The following is a 21,610-nucleotide window of genomic DNA, read 5'->3' as shown; positions in this document are numbered from 1 at the left end:
TGACCTATCATGTGTGGGGTCCGTGAGACCCGCCGAGGTTATTTCTTGGTTTTTTAAATAGGAATCCCTAATTTCGACCTCGGATGCGAAAAGTACAAAATCTCTTAAAGATTTTATGTAATTGATTAATTTAACTTTTCATGGCCATTTAAATGTCAAATTAATGCCAAATTATTTTACTTAGAACAGTTTCATGTTTTCATATGAGAAATAAAGTATGAGTAAATTTAGTAGTAGAACACACTAAATTTATTCATCTTTCCATGTACAGAGTTTAAGAAAAAAATATTAGTCAATAGTAGTAATAATCAATTGTATTAGTCAATCTGATGAGGAATAACTCAATAATTACAATAATAACGATCTGGCAATAAGTTAGTGATGAATGATGCGCATAATTACATGAGATGTTCAATAGGCTCCCATTGTTTGCTAAGCATGTTTCCAAACGCCGACGATAATTATTGAGAACGTTTGTAAGTATTTCAGGCGTAACAGCTGCACAAGCTCTTCTCACTCTTCCCATCATAACTAATCTAGTGATAGGTGCATCCTTGTAAATAGCGTCCTTTCAATAGCCCCAGAAATAGCTGTCTAGTGGATTCAAGTCAGAAGACCTAGGTGGCCAGGGAACTGGACCACCATGACCTATCCAATGGTCAAGGAATTGAGCATTCAAAAATTCTCTAACGCTTTCAGCAAAGTGAGCAGGAGCACCATCTTGTTGTAGCCACATGAGCTGTCGAACGTTCAGAGGGATGTCCTTCAAGTATTCAGGTAGATGATTCTCCAGAAAATCAAGATACGCTTGGCCGTTGACATTGCCATAAAAAAAAATGGGGACCAATGATATGCCCGTTGAATATTCCTACCCAAACATTAAGACTCCAATGGTGTTAATTTATCACTTGACGATGCCAATGAGGATTGATAGATGATCAATAGTGACAATTACGTCTATTGAGTCTACCGTCACTTTTGAAAGTAGCTTCATCGCTAAAACAAACATTCCAAAAGAAATTCGAATCCTCGTCCAGTCGATTACGAGCCCACCTACAGTAATTCATTCTGAGTAAATAATTATTTTCATTGAGTTCTTGGTGCAGGATGATGTGGTATGGATGATAACCCGCGGATCTTAATATCAGATGAGCAGAAGTACGAGGTACGCCCAATCGACGTTCAATTTCTCTTGTACTGATGTGAGGATTTACATGAACCATTGCCAACACAGCAAGAAGTTATGGATCATTGTTGTTCACATTTCTGTTTCTACATCTCTGTCGATGAAAATCATTCATACGACAACATCTTTCGATATTTCTGATTTGCCTGTCATGGGGATGGCGCTGGTTAGGAAAACGTTCAGCATAGAGCCGAGCAGCAGCTCGGTAGTTCCGATGACATTCACCAAGAACTAACAGTACTTCAACTACTTCATTTCCTGAATAATTGGCCATTCTGTGAATAAATATCAAAGACGTAATGCATATTTGAAAGATAACACTAACCACAAGAGTAGTAATAATTTGTTAATACTTACTTACATGAAAAACGCTAAACGACTTTTTCAACAGTTGTTAAAAAAATGCTTATTAATAAACACTTATCTCAACACCAAATTTGTCACTCCGTTCAAAACAAAAAACGACGTTTTTATTCAAAAACTTACTTTTACCTCTAAATGAGCATAAAGAATTGAATACACATTACATCTCGACGTTGACAGAACAGAGAACCTTCCATACTTGCCAAATCCGGGGTCGAGAATAGCGATTCCTATGAAAAAAAGTTGACCTTCACATGTTCTTGAGTGATCAACCACAAGTTACAACTTGCCTGAACGTAAAATTTTTTGTTGTTTCCGAATCCGTGATAAAAAAGTAGGTTACTCCAGGAAAAAACAAAGTTGACCATGAAATAACCTTGGCGGGTCTCTCGAACCCCACGCATGATAAGTCATCGAAACGTAGAATTTTTCGCTGTTTCCGAATCCGAGTTCGAAAATAGGGGTTTCTATCTAAAAAACAAAGGTGACCTTCAAATGACCTTGAAAATGACTCTCAAGGTCAAAGTCAAAATCACCATAATATGTCCCCCTCGGAGACAAGTAACTTTTATTCGAGACATTTTTCGCTAGCTCTCAGAGTTTGTAGGTTATCTCGGTGTGTAAGTTAAAATGGAACTCCCTGTAGAATAAATAAATAAATCCTAATATTGGGTTATTGGAAGTACGATGTATTATAACGTTGCGTATGAAAAGTATATTATTATTACATTAAAAAAATGTATACTTTATATTTCTAATTTTTTTCATTTTACTTTATGAAGCATCAAATTAACTCTATTACAAATTAATTTTATTTTGATGTGTATAAATATTTTCCGAAATCAACATGCTTAAACAGTTTTTATCAGTGTAATATTCTATTATTGAAATTGATTTTTAGAGGGTGGCTTTTACATTATAAGAGTAGATTATAGAATAATATTGAAAAAGTTAACCTTATCAACTCAATCGATGAAAATACTTTTTCTTTCTCAAAATTTTTGGCATATTTTGTAACGGGGTGGAAATTTAATGGACTACACGTCGCATAGATTTGCGTACCAGCCTCCTTATGTGTGCACGGATAGGCGCGAGGTACGCGAGTGTCGCCGTGCTGTGCGCCATGGTGGACACTTAAGTGGCACTCTGTGCGCTTACCGAGGGTCATCCCCGCAGACAACCGCAAACCCTTACTCTACGTCGAACCTTGCATCGCGACTCTACCTTGGGCCCTTGCTTCCAGGCGACGTCCCCGTTAATTGTGCCGTTACTTTTTATGGGCAGTCTCAACCTCGTTCGGAAGTATAACTGAATCTAGCTAGTTGAAAATGAACGCGATAGCGCTAAAGCGTATGACTAATGACGAGTATGACATGGGAATGGGTACTTCTGAAGGGTCAGTCACTGATTAACATAAGTCGTCTTTTATTGTCACAATGGTGTCATTTATTAGTCGATAGTTCGTTTATAAACTGATGCCTGCGAAACGGTGATAATTTCTAACACGTGACAAAGGCGGGCGCCGCCATTTTGTTAGCTGCCACGTACACCCAGCGAGAATACGTCTATGGATGTGTTATAACATGTGCAAAATTATCCCGTCACGATTTCCAAGTTCGCGTGAGGTCGACCGGCGATCTACCTCCGGTTATACCTTATATGGCGCGCGTAGGATGATTACGGGTCACGCGCGTGTTGCGCGGAGTTGACCAGCTTAGCTCGTGATATCTGCATTTTCGCCGTCGTTCAAGTTTTCTCAATCGAAGAAGAAGGGTACTCCTGCACTTCGTATGACGGCTGGGATACTTGAGATAGCTACTCTCAATGTCTTGCGTCCTGTGGAGCTCGCTCAAGATGACCTTCTTTTTGGGGAGAGAACACACAGTACCATCTGTATTCGTTCGACGTCGAAGCTCAAGTGTAGAGGAAACATGGCCGGTCTCCTTCTTGTGCCTCAACGTAGACGCAACTCGTGTCCTAATTTTATAGTCGGTAGGTACTGCCCCCGCAGACAGTCCCATCGATGAGAGGAGTGCGCGAATATAACGTTCATCGTTTTAATTTGGATATTTTTTTCATTAAGAAAAACCTTATAATCAAAACTACATGTGTCAGTTTTATTTATTCATTTGAAGTAATACGTAATGTACTGTGACAGTAAACGTCAAATTAGCGCTGATTATTTAGCTTAATTACTGCCTGTGAGGGCAGCACCTGCCGGGGGGACGAAATTCGTAACTAAGGAATTAGGCACGCGAGCAGACGGAACGCACGCGATTGAATTCGAACCAGTGAAGCATTGACCATTGTTGTGTCCGCCCGCTTTTCGCTATCGCCACCGCCGATTCACGTGCCCTTGACAACTACAACGCATCAAAACAGCAGCAGCCAGTTATCCAGGATTGTAGCCGCCAAGGTGCCATCCAGCTACCAGTTTAAGGCCAGGACGAGTGTGTGTGTGTGAGGTTTCGCCTTCGAGGGCGAAACCATTCCGTGCGCGCATTCGCGACCCGCGAACTAGACAATAGAAACTGTTCCGCTCTGTGCGAGTTATTTGTGTCTTCTCCGATCGCCTGCAAATATAAGGTAAGCTGGCCAGCTTAATTTCGCGATCGCAATTGCATGATTGATAACTAATTTCCGATATCCGAAGCGTGCGTGTAACGGCTCTAACAACGAAGAGCAGCGAGCGTCCCGGCAATACGTGTTGCCGACGAGCGAGCGCCAATGTAAACAAACGCGCGGGCCGATCTTCTGTAGATTATGAGGAATAATAAAAGATCTAGTTCGTATTACTAACAAGTGCTTTTCGATTCACTTATACCTCATAGCTTCCACTCACTTTCCTTCGATAAGAGAACTTACTGGTTGACTGACGCACGTTTTCACATGCTCCCCGATTTACGTACTGAGCATAATTAACTACGCGCGTCCTTTTAGTTTAATTGCGCGAATAAAATAATTAAACGGTTTAACCCCATTACAGTACATAATAGTAAATTATAATGTAGAACCTGTAGAGTATTAAAAAATACTTTTTGAAAAATAATCTTGAAGAAGTCAACTTTATTAGTGAAATCAACCTACAATAATATTTATTCTAGTTTCTTTTGGCTCATTAAAATTTTTTTTTCCATAAGAAGAGTTACAAAAATAGTAAAATTGTCAATAAAAGAAAATAGAATGCGTCCCTCGTGGTTACAACTGTATGCACTAGTAATACATTTACATGATAAGTAAAATGAAATTTATTCCATTGTAAAATATCAAATAGAATTAGACATAGGTTCTTAGAGACCGATCAGTTTTTTTTTGTTGTTATAAAATGCATGAAAATTTACTCGAATGAAAATCATTGAAGCAAGGATGCTCGTTTTTCATCTAAGTTTCCATTTTTTTACAAAATAAAATTTTTTTTTATTCATTTATACAAAGGACCCCGCACAAAACTACATATTACAGATCCACCTTACATATATATATATATATATATATATATATATATATATGATAAGTATCTCTTATCATGTGTGTGTTTGTACAATACTGGTCATAAAGAGTTCCGTCGGGTAAGCATGTCAATATTGTCCTCGACGATACTAGAATTCGGCCTCGATAGACTTTTTCATCTTCAAAAGGTGTGATCATACCTAAATTTTCAGACCCTTACAGCACCACGGAGTAAAATGAGAAATTATAGTGTTAGTAGGGTTATTTTTAAGATATCTCGATAAATTTCTCAGCTAGAAAAAAAAACTTGTAATTTTTACAGTATTTGAAGCTCTATAAACTTATTCAGATAAAAAAATTCTTGGCGTGAAATTCAAATTTTTGTAGCCGTTCGAAAACTTTAATATCTCGCCATTTCTTCGGTTATAAAGTACAGTAGAAAAAATATTTTTACACGTTCCTTGTATACTAAAAAAAGTGTGTATTTTTTTTCAGATTTTAGGAAGTGCTGGAACAACTCTAAAAACATAATAAATATTAGAAAATACGATTTTTCTCTGCTAGCGCTTTATAGGTACATTACATTTTAAAACCAATAGCAGCATCGTATTGTACGCAAAAAAATACATCGAAAACGTATATCACACTTTTATTATTAGCATCATTCTACATGAGAATTCGTCGATTGAACTCATTATATGAATACTTAGGAAATCAAAATTCTGGAGTTCAATCATAGATTTTTTATTGCATGCATCTTAGGAGCTGAAAATTTGTACAAAGGCTTCTTTTTCCATGTTAAATATAACCCTGTAATTAGTTTTACGAAATGATCCGGAGCCTAACTGAACATAGAAATCCGGCTATACCATTTTATTTCCTTATCTATCGGTAGCTTTGCAATCAACTACACAACAAATATCGTGTCCTATATTTTGTTATTTAATGCATGCAATGTACAGCGACAGCATTCGGGAAAATTGCCAAAAATTCCCATTGCGCGGGCGCAGGTAGTTTCGCCTATCCCCTCCCTCCATCTATACACAGCGAATAGTATGGTAACAGGAGGAATTGTTTTCTCAAAACTAACTTGAAATAGTAGATTTAAAATTTTTTCGTGTCGCTGAATCCAAATCCGAGGTCAGTTTAACTCTTCAAGATCATTTCATGATCATATATACATACCTCATTAAATATAACTTAAAATAACGAATTTATAAGTTTTTCGAATAGCTGATTTCGTATTTGTGGTCGGTTTGACTATTAAGCAAGTTTTAAGTTTATTTTAATGTCTACAACGAGAGTACATGATGTGCTCACGAAACCGTGACAAGGGACGAAGTATATTTTCACAATTTAATATAGGCACGTACAGACAAAGTAAAAAAACAGAATTCAAAAAGTAATAACAACAATAACAAATAGAAATATTACATATTCAAAATGTATCATAGTCAGCTGTATTTCAAGCGGTAGAAAGGATTTGCACCTTTAGAAATTATAGGACAATGCTTGAAATTTATAATTCTTTTTTATAATATCGAACAACTTTGTTATCAAATCATCTACGGAGTGGATTTCTGGTATTAAACGTCTTTTCAAGGATCAGCAGTAGATCAAGATTCAAGACAATAGAAGAAACATTAATCTTCTTAGTATTAAAAAAATGACTATGAAAAGTTGTTCTGCTTTAAAAAAAATATGACAAGCATGATTTGGTACCAAATATTATATGCACATAGTGTAGAAAAATATTTAGAATGTTCAAAAATGATAACATTTTATCAAAAATGAAAGATTCAACTATATGGAAGAAACCAATCAACATAGAAGATTATTATTCTTTTAAGACAAATTTATATGGGTTAAATAGCAAAAACAAGTGACAAATTGATTACATCGAAGTTAAAAGTGTAGTGAAATCAATATATAGAAATACAGTGAATAAAACTTATATCCCTGGATTCGTTTCAAAAGGTTATTTAACCTTTAGAGGGCCGGAAAACGCCTAGAGGCTCAAACATTTTTTTTCATAAGTACTCAATTTTTTATTGTCAATTTTATTAACTCAATTCAGGTGTGAGGATTAACGAAGTCTCCAAACATGATTCTGCAACCAAAAAAATTAAATTTAAAATGGGGGATGCAATATGGCTAAGTTTCCAAGACATTTCTAGTTTCGATGTCAATCCTACTTGAAAATTATGTGTAGGAGTTTTAGAAGTCACTAGTTACAATTTTTCATTCACAATACTCATGTTTTTGAGGTCGCTGAATCCGAATCTGAAGTCTGATTGACCTCATGACCTCAGGGTCAAGGTCATTTGAAGGTCAAATTTTCAAAATGTCCATTTCGTTTGAAAATTATGTTTAGCATTAACCCGAAAGAATGTTTGAGAGAAAAAATTAGTAAACATGCTCGCTCTTGGCTTTACCCAGAATCAACGACGTGGACGTGGCGAACTCCTGATTTCATGTGTGTGTGTATGTATGTGTGTGAACTAGGGTATTCTTATATTTATTTATTTTATGTTTTCACATTTTTTTTACTTTTTAGAAAACTATTTTTATTTTACAATTGGTAACAACTCAATTATTTATGGCAAATTATTTTTAGTGTGATAGGTATAAAAGCAAGGAGTAATACATAATGGAATGGAGCATTTACTGCATTGAAATTTTGATTCTGCTCTTTTTTTTATCATGAGGCACAGCGCGCACCTTTTTTTCTTGTCTGTGAAAACAGGTAAGTGTTTTCCCACGAGACGTGCAGAAGTGGCCTCATTGCTTTTATTCAGCTCATCATTCAATTGAAGTATATCTTCAACTATTTTCATTCTAAATTCAGGAAAAGATAATCTATTATTATTCATGTTGTACATTGCATGTGCATTTACAAGGATCATATCGACTAAGTGAAAAAACAATTTTTTGTACCACTTCATTGACTCTCTTACGGTCTCAGTCAACGATAGTTGTTTGTCAATAAGGAGTATTCCTCCCATATTTTTATTATAATCAATTATGCACGTTGGTTTCATTTTTTTTCTCCAGTTTTCCAGTCTCTTTTCCCTGTTTTTGAATATTCAAATTCGTGTACTGAAGTTATAATGTACACTTCTTTTTTATCTTGCCATTTTATAGCCATCCAGACCATGTTATGGGCCAATTGAACTTCTCCCTTTTGAAGTTTCATATTCAGCGAGATCGCTCAGCGTGCGCGATAAAATCAAAATACGCTAATGTCCGTAATCGAGCGAGAGCTGGCGCGAGAGAGATAAACTGGCTTTGGACCCACCGGATGCCGACGGTTCGTCGACAGAGAGGCGACGCCGGCGAAAACGTAGACCCGCAGGGAATGGCGCCCTGGCGACGATTGAGGTTGCTGCAGGAAGGGCCGCAGCACGGCCTTTGCCTCGTAGACGGCGAATGGTCGCTGCGTGTACTGGCTCTCCTTCGAACGACTCTCACTCGCACTCACGGTGACACCTCGCCGATCGTCGCGCTCCTCTCTCCAGATCCTGCAACGACACAAGTATGTAGTCGCTATATAGCGTACACTTGGTCGCTGCGTTCACGCGAGGAGAGTGCCGCACACAGGGCTAGCGAATATCGCTATAACCCTGTCACAAAAATACATGGGCAAGATGGAAGGGGAGAGAATCACATGAGAAGATGAAAAATTAGTGTTACTTTTACCAGAAAGTGGACGAGAGAGTTAAGAAGGAAGAGAGAAGGAGAGACAGAGATAAATAAAGAAACCAGGAAGAATGAGAGAATTCGCCCTCGTCGTTCGTCTCCAGTGACCCAAGTATATTGGTGTTCGTCGTTACTGGTGCGCATTGGTACCAGGATGTAGTGCCCAGCGTTTGTCGAGAGCTTGACGCTTTTGCAGCTCTTTGACAGGAGAAGTCATCACTTCATTTCCCCGCGCATTCAGATCATTTCGGTGTGAGGTAGTTAAAAGGGTATTTTTGTGCGGTACCAATAATTCGTTGTACTCTTTCGTTACTCGTCGCGATCAACAAGCGGGAGTACTTGTTGATCAACTGCATGTGCCCAAATCTCTTGGCCTAAGGCATTTTTTGTTTTTCTTTGTCGGCAAGCCGATACAATAAACGAATATCTCTTTCATTTTAACTACCAGTCACGTTTTCCATTTAACCAAGATAACTTCCCGCTAATTCGCTTGTGGTATTGAACCTTTATTACTGATATCATTTGTCTCTTATAATTTGGTTTCGTGCTTTCATAGTCGTTTACAGTCGCGCAAAGCACCATGCGCACGAACTAGATGCAGAATAGAAGAAAATGTGGGTGGCGGTTAACACACCAAGGAACGACGAAACAACTCCTTAACGGCAGTGAATAAATAAATAAATATTTATTTAATATTATCCCGTCACAGCTAATATTAAATTAAAATAGTGCATATATATTTAAAGTACTAAATTTTATAGAAATAATAATTTTTCTTTTTTGGTGATCTCCGCGACTCTCTCTACTTTTCTCGTAAATTCGCTTGCAAGTAAGTGCGTATATGTGCGTTCTCGCACTACTTAGGTTTTATTGCAAATGGTAAAAAGAATGGTAAAAAGAATTTAATAATCGAGTTTTACTTATATAATGTTACCGACCATAAAAGTATAATGCATGTTTTCGATATATTTTTTTGCGTTCAATCAATGATATCTCGATGAAGAAACAAGATAATTCTAATCCGAAAAATGGGTTTTAATGGTCAAGAGTATTGCTTTTTGATAACTCTATTTGTCTTAGAAAAAAAAATTATTCATGGTATTTCCTCAAACATAGCAAAATATTATAATTTTTGCACTTTAGGTTGACCTTGAGAACCTTAGGTGATAGATCCATTCTGACGCTAGATTCCGATTCAGTGCTTCGAAAACTTACGGAAATATATCTATCGGATCTTCGGATTTTTTTTATTTTTAAATTTTGTTGGCATGTTTACTTTTATTACAAAGTATATTTTACTTATTGATTTTAATGATTTTTTAAAATTTGTTTGAAAAAATCTGGTAATGATTATTAAATTAATTTGCAATTATAATTCTAGATAGAATATGCAGATATGTTGAAAAGAGTTGAACCTTTACGCGATGAATTGCATTCATTAGAACAACAAGCTAATACGAATAAACATAAAGGTGAAGAAGTAAAAGATTTAATCTCTCAATTGGAATTGAGTATCGCTTCTTATAAGGAAGAATATGCTCAACTTATTTCTCAAGCACAAGCTATAAAAACTGATCTTGAAAATGTGCAAGGGAAAGTAGATCGTTCAATAGCTTTACTCAAATCATTAGTCATCGAAAGAGAAAGATGGGAAGCTACTAGTGAAACATTTAGAAGCCAAATGTCTACTATCGTTGGCGATGTATTATTATCATCAGCTTTTCTGGCATATGCAGGGTACTTCGATCAACATGTAAGTCTACGTTATAATTTGTTTCGTAGATATAAGGTTAGCTTTATATTAAAAAATCACATTTTATTTTTCATATATATTCTAGTTATATAAGTGTACATCATCTGTATTATTAGATAGCTGCTTTAACAAACCATTTAGTAAAAATAACACGAAAAGCATTTTTATAATATTTTGTTTTTTTCTAATAAGTACGCATTTTGAACAACGGTTGCATGAACTCTCTAAGTATTTATGATTTCCATTTTATAAATAAGGAAATTATATAATTTACAAACAAATATTGAAATGAATGATTTATGGAATGAAATTATTTATAAGAATATTTTCAATTAGATTATTGATATATTCAAAGGTAAGATGCGTACAAAAGACTAAAAATACTGAATTTAGCAGAAAACAAAGTACGGAATCTAAAATTATTGATTAATTAGCTAATTGATTGCAGTTTATTATTAGTTTAATTAATTAATTTAGTTTGATTAGCTTAATACTTATTTACATTGCCGCTTTTTCCCACCAAAAAAGAAATTTGTCGAAATTTCAATGTGTTATATTTAAGTAAAAAATAATCGTACCAAGACCAATTTCAATGCATTTAAAAAATCCTTTTAAGATTATTCAAATGATATGTATACAACTGATGTTTTCCTTTAATTTTTTCTACTGATAATTCAGTTTTTTAATTTCAAACATTTTTTGACCGCTTTTTACTCCTCCTTGTATCATAAAAAAATCGTTTAAAAATTTCAAGTCTGTAACGGGGTGGATTAGCTAGTACAAATAGGGTTTATTAAAGAACAAACTCTCACGATGCAGAGCTAACCGCCGCTCCGTTAAACACGTATGAGTATACGTGCATTCGTCTTTACGTTTGATAGTTTCGTTCCTATGTCTTCTTTCCAACCGAGTTGAACTCACCTTGAATCACCTGACTTGTGACACTCGATCTATCTTAGATGTGAGTGACCTAATGTTTATTCCAACTAATCCCCTAGATGAAATCGGTCTAAAATTTATCAGATGACGGATTCGTTAAACTAATACGAAACGAAATAACGTAATGCGGCGAATAAAATTAATATCGTTTATCTCTAATAAACAACAGTCCTCGATGGGCCGAAAGACTTTCGCACGCAAATAGGATTTACAATGTGTAATAATAATACGGGGGAAGAGAGAGAGAGAGAGAGGAAGAGAATTCGAAAGACCGCGAAACCTAACGCTCGGCGCGAACACACAAACGGTCGCGATAGACAAAATATTCTCGTGAATATTTTGTCGCGCAGAAAAAGGGAGGTGCAATTACGGTGATCAGCCGTAATTGTTTTTTCAGCGAAATCAAAGGTGCTCCTGCGGAATCAGCTACCCTGCCTCACTCGAAAGATCTGCTGTTGCTACACTTAATGATGCTACCCACTTGCTGCTGCTATAATTGGCTATACTATCACTCACGCTCGTATCAAAAATCCCAGAAAACAACTTTTGATTATCTAAACGATAAAATACAGTGAAAACTAATCGGCGGTACTTTCACAAGCAACACCTGAGACTTAACTAAAACTTTGAACTCTCGCGCGACCCCTCTCTTTCTTAGATGCTCTAGCATCGCGAAAACTACCGAATCGTGAACGTATTGATTGATCGAATCAACTACCGTTGCAGCCCCCTCCAAGTCCTGACTACTCGGACAGGACGAATACCTGTGATTCGCCGTCAACAGGGACCTGAAAAAGAAAGGGAGGAAAAGAACCAAATGACTAAATAACCCTTTCCTCTTTTTTTTTCTTTAGGGATACTTTATTCATGGCCCTTCCGGGTCTACATCATTTCTTGACTACACCTGGCGCTCGGTACTTCGGGTAGCGCCAGTTTGTAGCCTTTTTCGGGCACCCCTGAGAGTTAATCACCCCAGGCTCCTCACAGATGTAGCTGCCCCTCAGCTGCGATCGGGACTGAGCAGGCCGTCCCCGTGGACCTTGAACATCGGCCAAGCACTAGTTGCTCCCGGGGCTCTCTTCTCTTGCTCATGCACCTGAGACTAAAGATCTTCGGTGAACTGCCAGGCACTTTCCACCTTGTTGAGCCCCAAACGTACATGTCTGAAGTCGAGAAGGAGAGTTTGTAGCTTTGCAATACGGGGATGGCTGCAGATCCAGTGCGAAGCCCCATAGGCCTCTCTGGGTCCAGGGCACTGGCTCGCACTGTCCGACGTCTGGGGTATGCCGGACTTAAGGGTCTGCATCTTCTGGGTCTAGTGAACTTGGGACGCTTGACCTCTTCCTGGTCCTCCGTTTGGGTCGAAGCGTCCCGAGAAGCCTTTTTCGGGGTGACCCACGTCGTATCCCGGAGAACGTCCGCCACCGATCCGTGGTGGCGCTCTCTTGGGGTGGCCCCCGCCAACTAGACCCTGGTGAAGCTCCGCAGATCCTCAATTAGCTGCGTCGCATCAGGGCCCAGCTGCAGATCTAGCAGCATCTGGGTGGCTACCTCGAAGGTTTCTTCTTCCACGACAATTTTCCGGTCCATCTATAACATCCAAAAGAAGAATTTTGGATGAAACTCACTGCGCGAAGAAATAACCTACTATGTCGCATTTCACCGGCTACGCATTCCCTTGTTTTTCCTCGCGTGAACGCCCTGGCCCTCGTCGGTTACCGCTTCCTTCCCGTCTCTTGTTCAGGATTATCGTCCCAACCATCCTTTGTACGACGGGCACGGTCTTTCGAAGCCTACCTCTCCCTCTAGATTTCTTTAAGGGAGAGTTGTCGCCTCTTGCCTGACTGGTGATCGTCTCTCGGACCTTCCGAGGTCGACCTCGACCTCTATAGGTTGGTGCGGATACCGGTAAATCCGACGCCTCGGTGGGATTGTTACCTACGGCCGTGGGGGCTGCTAGTTCGATCCGCTCGCTCAATAAATCCCCGCCGGGATCTTCGCACGCTTTTGCAGAATCGCTCGTCACCAACGGTCCTTCTTCGCGCGGCTCGCGAGGCTTGTTGGTCGCTTTCTCGCTTTTCTCATTTCCTGGACTATAATACGGTTTAAGGTCTTTGGCATGGAAGAGCTCAGGCAGAATTTCTAGCTGATTACGCAGTCTATACGTGTTGGAGCCACATATCTCTTCAATCACGTATGGACCGGCGTATTTCGGCGCCAATTTGGCTGATATGCCTTGGGCAGCCGAGGAGAGTACCCTGTTCCTCTTCTATACCCAATCTCCGACCTTAAACTCGGGTTGTCGTCTCTTGTGGTAACCCTCCTGCTGCACCGCTTACTCCTTTGACTTGGAGTTGGCTTGCTCCCATAGATTAGGGAGCTTCTCTATATGTTCAGCCCAATCTACTACAGCTTGGCCCTCCTAACACTCAAAGGAGGTACCGGCTGACGCCCAAAGATGAGCATCGCAGGACTATATACCCGGTGGCGCTATGAGTTGCCGAGTTCAACGCGAAATTGAACTCTGACAGGTACTCCTCTCAGCTCTTATGATCACGACTAACATACGACGTGATCATGGTTTCGAGCGTCCTGTTTACTCGTTTTGTGGGATTCGCTTGTGGATGATACACGGGAGTCAAGGCGCGCTGGAATCCGTTCATCTGGACGTATGATTCTTCAGTTCGATTACAGTATACGATAAGAATACCTCTGGCGCGCCAAACCTACTGATAATCCGCTCGTGTAATTCCTTCGCGATCGTCTTTCCATTAGCTTTGCGTATTGCAATGCATTCCATCCAGCTAGTAAAAAGGTCTACAAAGACTAGGACATACTCAAAACCTCCAGAGCTTTAGGGAATGGTCCAGTGATATCACCGGCCACCACCTACCAAGGTCGTGACACTTGTCTACGACCCATTAGCCCGCAAGGTGCTCTTTGTTCCACCTTGCATTGCTGACATACCGGGCAATTCTTTACGTACTCCTTGACCTGAACATATATCTTAGGCCAGTAGTACAAGCGCCTAGCCCTGGAGAACGTATACTCTCGTCCTTGATACCCTGCCGTCGGAGCATCATGGACCTCCTGGAGTACTTGGTACCTTTTCTCTCTAGGCACCGCAAGCTTCCACGCTTCCTCATTGTCGATGGATCCTTCAGCGTCGTCATCAGGATGATAATGATACAGACTCCCCCCCAACTACATTCCATGTGGTGTATAAGTGTAAGTCTAGACTATTTATGGCACTCATTTGAGTCCCCTCCTCCTTATAGGCACTAGACAATGCATCCGGCACCACATTGATATCTTCCCTTCGATATTCAATGTCGAAGACATTGCCTTGCATATCTAGCGCCCAACGCTCTAGTCTTCCCGTGGGATTTCTTATACTGTGGAGACATTTCAGGCAACTATGATCCTTGATGACCTTGAAGCAATGCCGTTCAATGTACGGTAGAAACTTTCCAATGGCCCATACCACTGTCAAACATTCTCTCTCGGAGACTGTATACTTTCATTCAGCACTCTTGAGTGATCGGGTGGCGTATTCGATTACACGCTCCTCTCCATCGATATCCTGCGTGAGGACTGCCCCGATCCAACTGTCACTGGTGTCAATTTTTAGTACAAACTGACCGCTAGGATCGGGTGGTTGCAGTATTGAGGTGGAAGTCATCGCCTCCTGCAACCTCGTGAAAGCTCGCTCTTGCTCCTCCTCCCAAGAGAAATGTACATTCTTTTTCGTTAAGCGGTTTATAGGTTCAGCGATCATGGCAAAGTTGAGTATAAAACATCTATACCACGACGTCATTCCCATGAATCGCTTTATCTGTTTGACTGTCCGTCGTATTGTATAATCCAGTATCGGTCGTATCTTCTCGGAATCTGGTCTTACTCCGTCCTGGCTTACGAGAACTTCCACGTGCCTTACTTCCGTCTTACAGAAGTGGCTTTTGACTTTGTTGATGGTTAGGCCCGCACCTAGAATTCTCTTTAATACTTTTTCTAGGTGCCACTTATGTTCCTCAAATGACGACGAAACCACAATTACGTCGTCGAGGTAGGCAAAAGCGAACAGATCCATATCCGGGCGTCTTACCTTATCCATCAACCTCTGGAAGCTCGCTCCCGCGTGTGACAGTCCAAAGGGCATTCTCTTGAATTGAAAATGCCCCAACCCTGGTATTATAAACGCTCATATTGGGCGCGATTAATCCTTTAGGGGAATCTGATGGTACGCACTACTTAAGTCCAACGTGGATATGAACTTTGCATCCCTTATCCGTCTTAGGATGATGCTCATATATGGCAAAGAATAGGCATCTGGTTTGGTTATTGGGTTTACATTTTAGTAATTCACGCAAAACCTATACTTTCCATCAGTCTTCTTTACCATCACCACTGGACTTGACCACCCTCTGGTCGCTGGTTTGATTACATCTTTTTCCAGCATATCCTTGACCAGCGCATGCATTACCTCTCGCACCCTGTCAGAAACTGGGTAGTACTTCTGTTTGATGGGTCGAGCACTTCCAACATTTATTTCGTGCTCAACCCCCACGGCACAGCCTAAAACCTCTCCTCCGTCAGATATCAATCTTGTGACGAGGTCCTCAATTTCCTTAAGCTGTGTTTCCGTGGCCTCCCACAGTCCTACCGGTGCGAGAAATGCCGTACCATCAATTCCCGCCACTTCCATAGATACTTTTACCTGGCCGTCCTTCAGACATAATTCATCCTCATCGGGATCCAAGACCGCGCGGAACTCTCTTTAACGTTCGCGTCTACGTAGCAGTCATCCGTGAGCAGTGGCGTAATGGCGACTCTCATATTTTTTGTGATCCCTCCTACCTTAAAGGGGAACATCACGTGACCAATTATGGGGCATGGGCACCCGTCGACGAGCTTTGCATCGTCCGCCCTGGTCACATTCAGTCTGAGTGCCATCTCCGATGCCAATTTTAGCCGTAACTGATCCATTAATGTAAATAAGAGGCCGGTATCATAGAGTGCTCTAATTTTAAAGTCACCTATGTCTACCCGCAACCACCATCTGGTCTCATCCTCTTGGCTGTATCCACGAGTCGCATCTTCTCTTTCATCTTTTGTGCTTTTCAGCGGCTTTTTCCCTTCAGCCGCTGCTACGATGATGAGTTTGCTCCTACTTGTGGACTCCTTCGGCAGACGAGCTTTTTGTGTGGAAGGGCCCGTTCCTTTCAGGTCTTCGTGTTTCTTGATCCTCATATCTATCGATTCTTCTTCCTCCTCCACAACTTGTATGCGGCCACCTGGTCCTTCCAGGATGACCACCCCCCTACTCTGCCGAGGGCTGGCATTGGGCTCGATCGCCTTCTGCTTCGCTGTACTGCTAAGTCCTGGGCTTTCTTGATCTCATCCTAGGACCTGTTTAGATCCTTGGGTCGTCGTCAACTTGCTCTTTCCCGTCGACGACCCGCGGCGAGAGGTTGAACTCACTGGAGGCGCGAGGATGACCTCTTCTCTTCGCTCTCCTTACCGTTTCCCTTGTTGCAATCTGGGTAGAACTTACGGCTGAATCCCAGTTTACCACAAACGGACCACTGGAGAGGTTTCGTGAAGTCGATCTTCCGCCTCTGTCCTTCTTGCCGCTCGCCAGGAGACCTGGGAGAATTCCTCCTTCTCCCACCCTATCGGCTTTTGCGCTGCTTTGGAGGGCTGTCCTGTTTTTCCTTGGCCATTTCGCGCAGGAATCTCTAGATCCCCTACAGTCGTTCCTCCATCTTTTTATCTAAAGTGGAGGTTTTCGCAGCTGATACTGTTACCTGCTCGGTGGGCCTCTTGGCATGGTTCTTCACCCCCTAACCGCGCTGCGGATCTTCCGCCTTCTTATCACGCCCCTTCCCATCGCTGGCTACTACAGCGATTTGGGATTTATCGTTAGACGTTCTTTTGCTCGGCTGGTATGCGTGCTGAGAGAAGATCGTCGAGTTTGGTTCCGTGAATACGCGTGGACGCCGACCGTAAGACAAAGGGTTTTTGACTTTGGTCGCTCTCCTATTAAATTCGCGTATTGACGTCAACTCGCTACGACGCAGCAAAATCTGGATATCCGGCTGGTTCCAATCTATTCACAAGAGCTACCAGGTTGGACATGTAATCCCTCACTAATTCGCCTTCGCCCTGGAACCGGTTCTACGCTTCCTGCAACGGCCTTTGTTGCTGTTGCGTGCTGGTGCCGATCCATTCTCGGGCTTCGGTGACGAATTCGGCGTAACTTAGCCACTGGTACTTATTGTTATTGTACCAGGTCCATTTGGCGAAGAAAAAGTGCTCTTCCATCGTAACAACGCACCGGCTCACACCTCCGCCGTCGCCATGGCCAAATTGGTCGAATTAGGCTACGAACTGCTGCCCCATCCACCGTATTCTCCAGATTTAGCCCCGTGCGACTTCTTTTTGTTTCCAAACTTGAAAAAGTCACTCGCCGGGCAGAAATTTGAGTCGAATGAGGAGGATAATCGCTGCGCGGAAGCCTACTTTTCAGACCTCGAGGAAACGTATTTTTCAGACGGGTTAAACAAGTTGGACCATCGTTGGACCAAGTGTATCGAACTAAAAGGAGACTATGTTGAAAAATAAAACGCCACTTTTCCAAAATTTTCGTTTTTCTTCTGTAGGCTAAGTACTTATCGGACCACCCTCGTAAGTTGTGATGAGATTGCATTATTTTAGATAAATAAGATTAATTTGCGTTCATTAGAATAAGATTAAGAGTTTGGATTTAAACAGTAGTGTATGATTATACGTTGACCTGTTCTTATTTGCCTTCATTCGATTGTTGAGAGCGACAGTGCTTTCTTATACCCCTAAAATAATTGGTAAAAAAAATCTCATGGATATGTAACGAGGGCAGCGCCTTATTCGGCACTGACGTCACCAATTTATTAAGGGGAGAGTAAGAGAGGCACTTTCGCTCTTTAACAATCGGGGAACGAGAGGATAGGTTGAACGAATAAATAATTTTCCTTAATTAGAACATACAACTTAAATCTATTCAGACAAACAAATACAAAATCGGTTATAATAAAGTTTGCATGACGCGCACATGTACAGAACAACTTAAACTAACGCGGGAGGATGAATGGCCCGGCGACTAAATCGCCTTGACCATTTGCCTCCTTACAAAGGAAAGAATACGTCGAAACCTCTCTACCGCATTACGATGAGCGTAGCCGGCAAGTGATCGCCTAGCTACCTATCGTTCCTACGCGGCCACGCATCACCATGAGAGAGAGAAATACCGGGAGAAAGAGATAACCTGACCTTTGTCCTTGGCGATGAGCCGGCAACGGGGAGTTGACCTGGCCGCTGGCTGGACGTCTTCCTCGGCGTAGCCCGTGGTGAACCTACTGGAAGTCATGCCGTGCACGGTGGCGTGGGCGACACTGAATGCCCTGCTGCAGGTGTCGTCGCCATACGTTGCCTCGTCTCGCCCTGGTCTGGTCACTGCTGCACGTGTACTTCTTTTTCTCTCTTTGCGCTGCTACTTCCAAATTCTCTCCTTAACTTTCTTCCGGGAACTAGATCACGCGACTTGACGCATGGTCAGCGTTCGCGCTCTCGCCGGGCTCTCCCACCAAGCCCACTCATTAGGCGGCGTGCGACAAAAGCGCTAATTGGTCGCGCGTCACACGCCGGCCCAAACCTGCATAGTGCGTGCATAGACGCGCACTCTAACATGCTCGATAACTTTCTCTCTCTCTCTCTCTCTCTCTCTCTCTATCTCTCTCTGTTTCATAGTCGCTACGCTCTTGCTTCTTCGGGCGCTCTCAACCTTGCTCGGCAATCTTCGGCGGCTGGAAAAACATAAAGGCCAGTGGTTAGGCGCAATAAATATATGCGCCGAACGCTGACCATGTCGCCATGCCGAGCGATAAGAGGGAGAGAGAGAAGGAGGGCAGACGAGGAGCAAGCGTACTGCTTGCTCTCGTCACAGATATAATTTTGTATAAACATAATTTAAAGATACAAAGCTTGTCTCTGATTTCCTAGATAAATTTTTAATGAATCCAATAATCATACTCTAGACAATGCAACATAATGTTGATATTAATTAAAAATATGTCTTCGAAGATCAATACCAATTTTTGCAAGAATTTATCTTTGGAATTTATTGATAGTTATAATAAAAGCTAATCGAATTGGAAATAGCCGTCTTTTGAAAGTGAACGAATAGTGATTTTCACAATATAACGTAATTCGCTTAATTAGCGTTTGTCTCCAATTAATATCTGAAATTTTATTAAATGATTAGAAAAATCAATTACTTATAATCTTGTTCCATTACATAATTATTCACTGTGTCTAATATTTCTGATTAACATGTTTACGCAAAATTTTCTTAAATGCAATTTGTGAGGAGAAAAGTTAGGTAGGTTTAATGAGTTAAGATATTCTGGTAAGTGAACTTCTCCCATTTCACCATGTTTACAGTTTTCTTTGCTGTCTATGTCAGTGTATATGTGTTCAGTAGTTTTATCAAATAAGTCAGTAATTTTATATTCATATCATCTACATCTGCATTTCTGGTAGATAAAATAGCATAATGACTAATTTCAACAAATTGTTTGCCTTCACTTAACTTTCTAAAAATGTTTTGAATAATGCATTCGGTATAAATATCTATTACTAATATTTAGCTAATTCAATTTCATAAGGCAAAATCCTTATGTTTGTTTGCAAATAAAATATTGAAAAAAGTGACCATAAGTGCGACTTTTTGATAGATGAATTTAAAATTTCATTATACGTTCCATAAACTTTAATACGAAGCAATCGTCTCAAATTATCACCTAAAATAATTATTTTGCCACCAAATGTTACATCATTGTTTTTGAAATATTGTAATGTTCTATTAACTATTTCGAAAGCGTATCTTGGGGCCATCGGAACTTCATCTCAAATAAATACTTTAGTATTTCTTAAAAGCATACTTTTATTCAATTGTATTTTAATATGAGAAGATGAATCATAAAACATAGGAACTGGTAAACCAAGTTTTATGCACTGTTTTTCCGTAAAGCAGATTATAAATAGTAGCGTAAAAAAAAGTTTTTCCAGAACCTCCTTGTCCATTTATATAGAAGCAAGTTAACCCAGTATAATTATCAGAACCTAATACTTCAATAATTTTATCAACTATTTCTTTTTGTTGAGCATTTAATTTTTTATATCGTTCATTGACAATTTATCATGAATGATTTTCCTCATTGTTATCATTACTGTGGATTATCTAAATCATAATATTTTCATTCATTGTTGAAACGTCAGTTATTTTCATCTTCTATCAAAATATTATTTATCTCAGAATAGGTCATTTGATAAAAGATATTCAATTTATTATTACATGAAAAGTCCTCAGACATAGAGTTCTTAAATATTTTTCATAATTTTTCTGGATGAATGGTTTACAGTGTAATTATATAACAGTAAAAAATATCTTACAAGGGAACCACCCCAACCCGACCTCACCGATTTGAATGATTTTGGGATATGTTGTAGTACTTGAAAAAAATTAGATACGTGTTTTTTTTATTGGCCCATAAGGGTTTTTAAGGGGTGAAATCCACTCTGAAAATCAACCCCTAAAATCAGTTTTTTTAATATTTCTCAACATCAAATGAATATTTTTGAGTAAACTCAACGTTAAAAAATTTCTTATAAAAAGGCGCTTTTAAGGACATAACATTTATACCGAAGGGTTGCAACTACCTTTTTAATAGTGGTGAATACACTATTTTTTGTACTGTTTTACGACAAGTAATATAGTAAATCAGCTCGAGTGATTTAAAAATCGCACTGATAATGAGAAAATACCAAAATTAAATTGAGGTGTTTCCGGATTTAAAAAACAATATGTTTAAGGAGTGTTTCACCCCCTAGAAACCACCCCCGACAAACTATCAGCAGGTTAATCCACCAAACCCTGGGATAAACAAGTTTAGTCGTTTGTTATTTCTTGAAATAATTTAATCCTTTGCATGAGTGGGCTACCTCAACTAACCAACCTGCCTCTAACCCACCAAACCCCATAAACCACCCTTACCGAACCACATGCAGGCTAAACAACTTTAGCCGTTTGTTATTTCTTGAAATAATTGAATTTTACACCATAAGTGATTTATCCCAGCTGAATCACATACCTCTTATCCACCTACCCCTAACCTATCTAACCC

The 21,610-nt window shown here is 40.1% G+C and overlaps 1 protein-coding gene across 2 annotated transcripts in view; it reads left to right on the top strand.

Moving 5' to 3' along the window:
• Positions 1–21,610, top strand: part of LOC131675316 (dynein heavy chain, cytoplasmic) — a 995,688-nt gene that overhangs the window by 753,105 nt on the left and 220,973 nt on the right. For both annotated transcript variants that reach the window (XM_058954251.1, XM_058954250.1), the window contains one exon: positions 10,080–10,451. In XM_058954251.1, the coding sequence (XP_058810234.1) occupies positions 10,080–10,451 (372 nt within the window). The remainder of the gene's footprint in view (positions 1–10,079; positions 10,452–21,610) is intronic.

This window comes from Phymastichus coffea, unplaced genomic scaffold, assembly GCF_024137745.1.
Source record: "Phymastichus coffea isolate CEN01 unplaced genomic scaffold, Cenicafe_Pcof_1.1 PCOF00018, whole genome shotgun sequence".
NCBI lineage: Eukaryota > Metazoa > Arthropoda > Insecta > Hymenoptera > Eulophidae > Phymastichus > Phymastichus coffea.
Note: the sequence above shows the minus strand (reverse complement) of the source record. Positions and strands in the feature narration are given on the sequence as shown.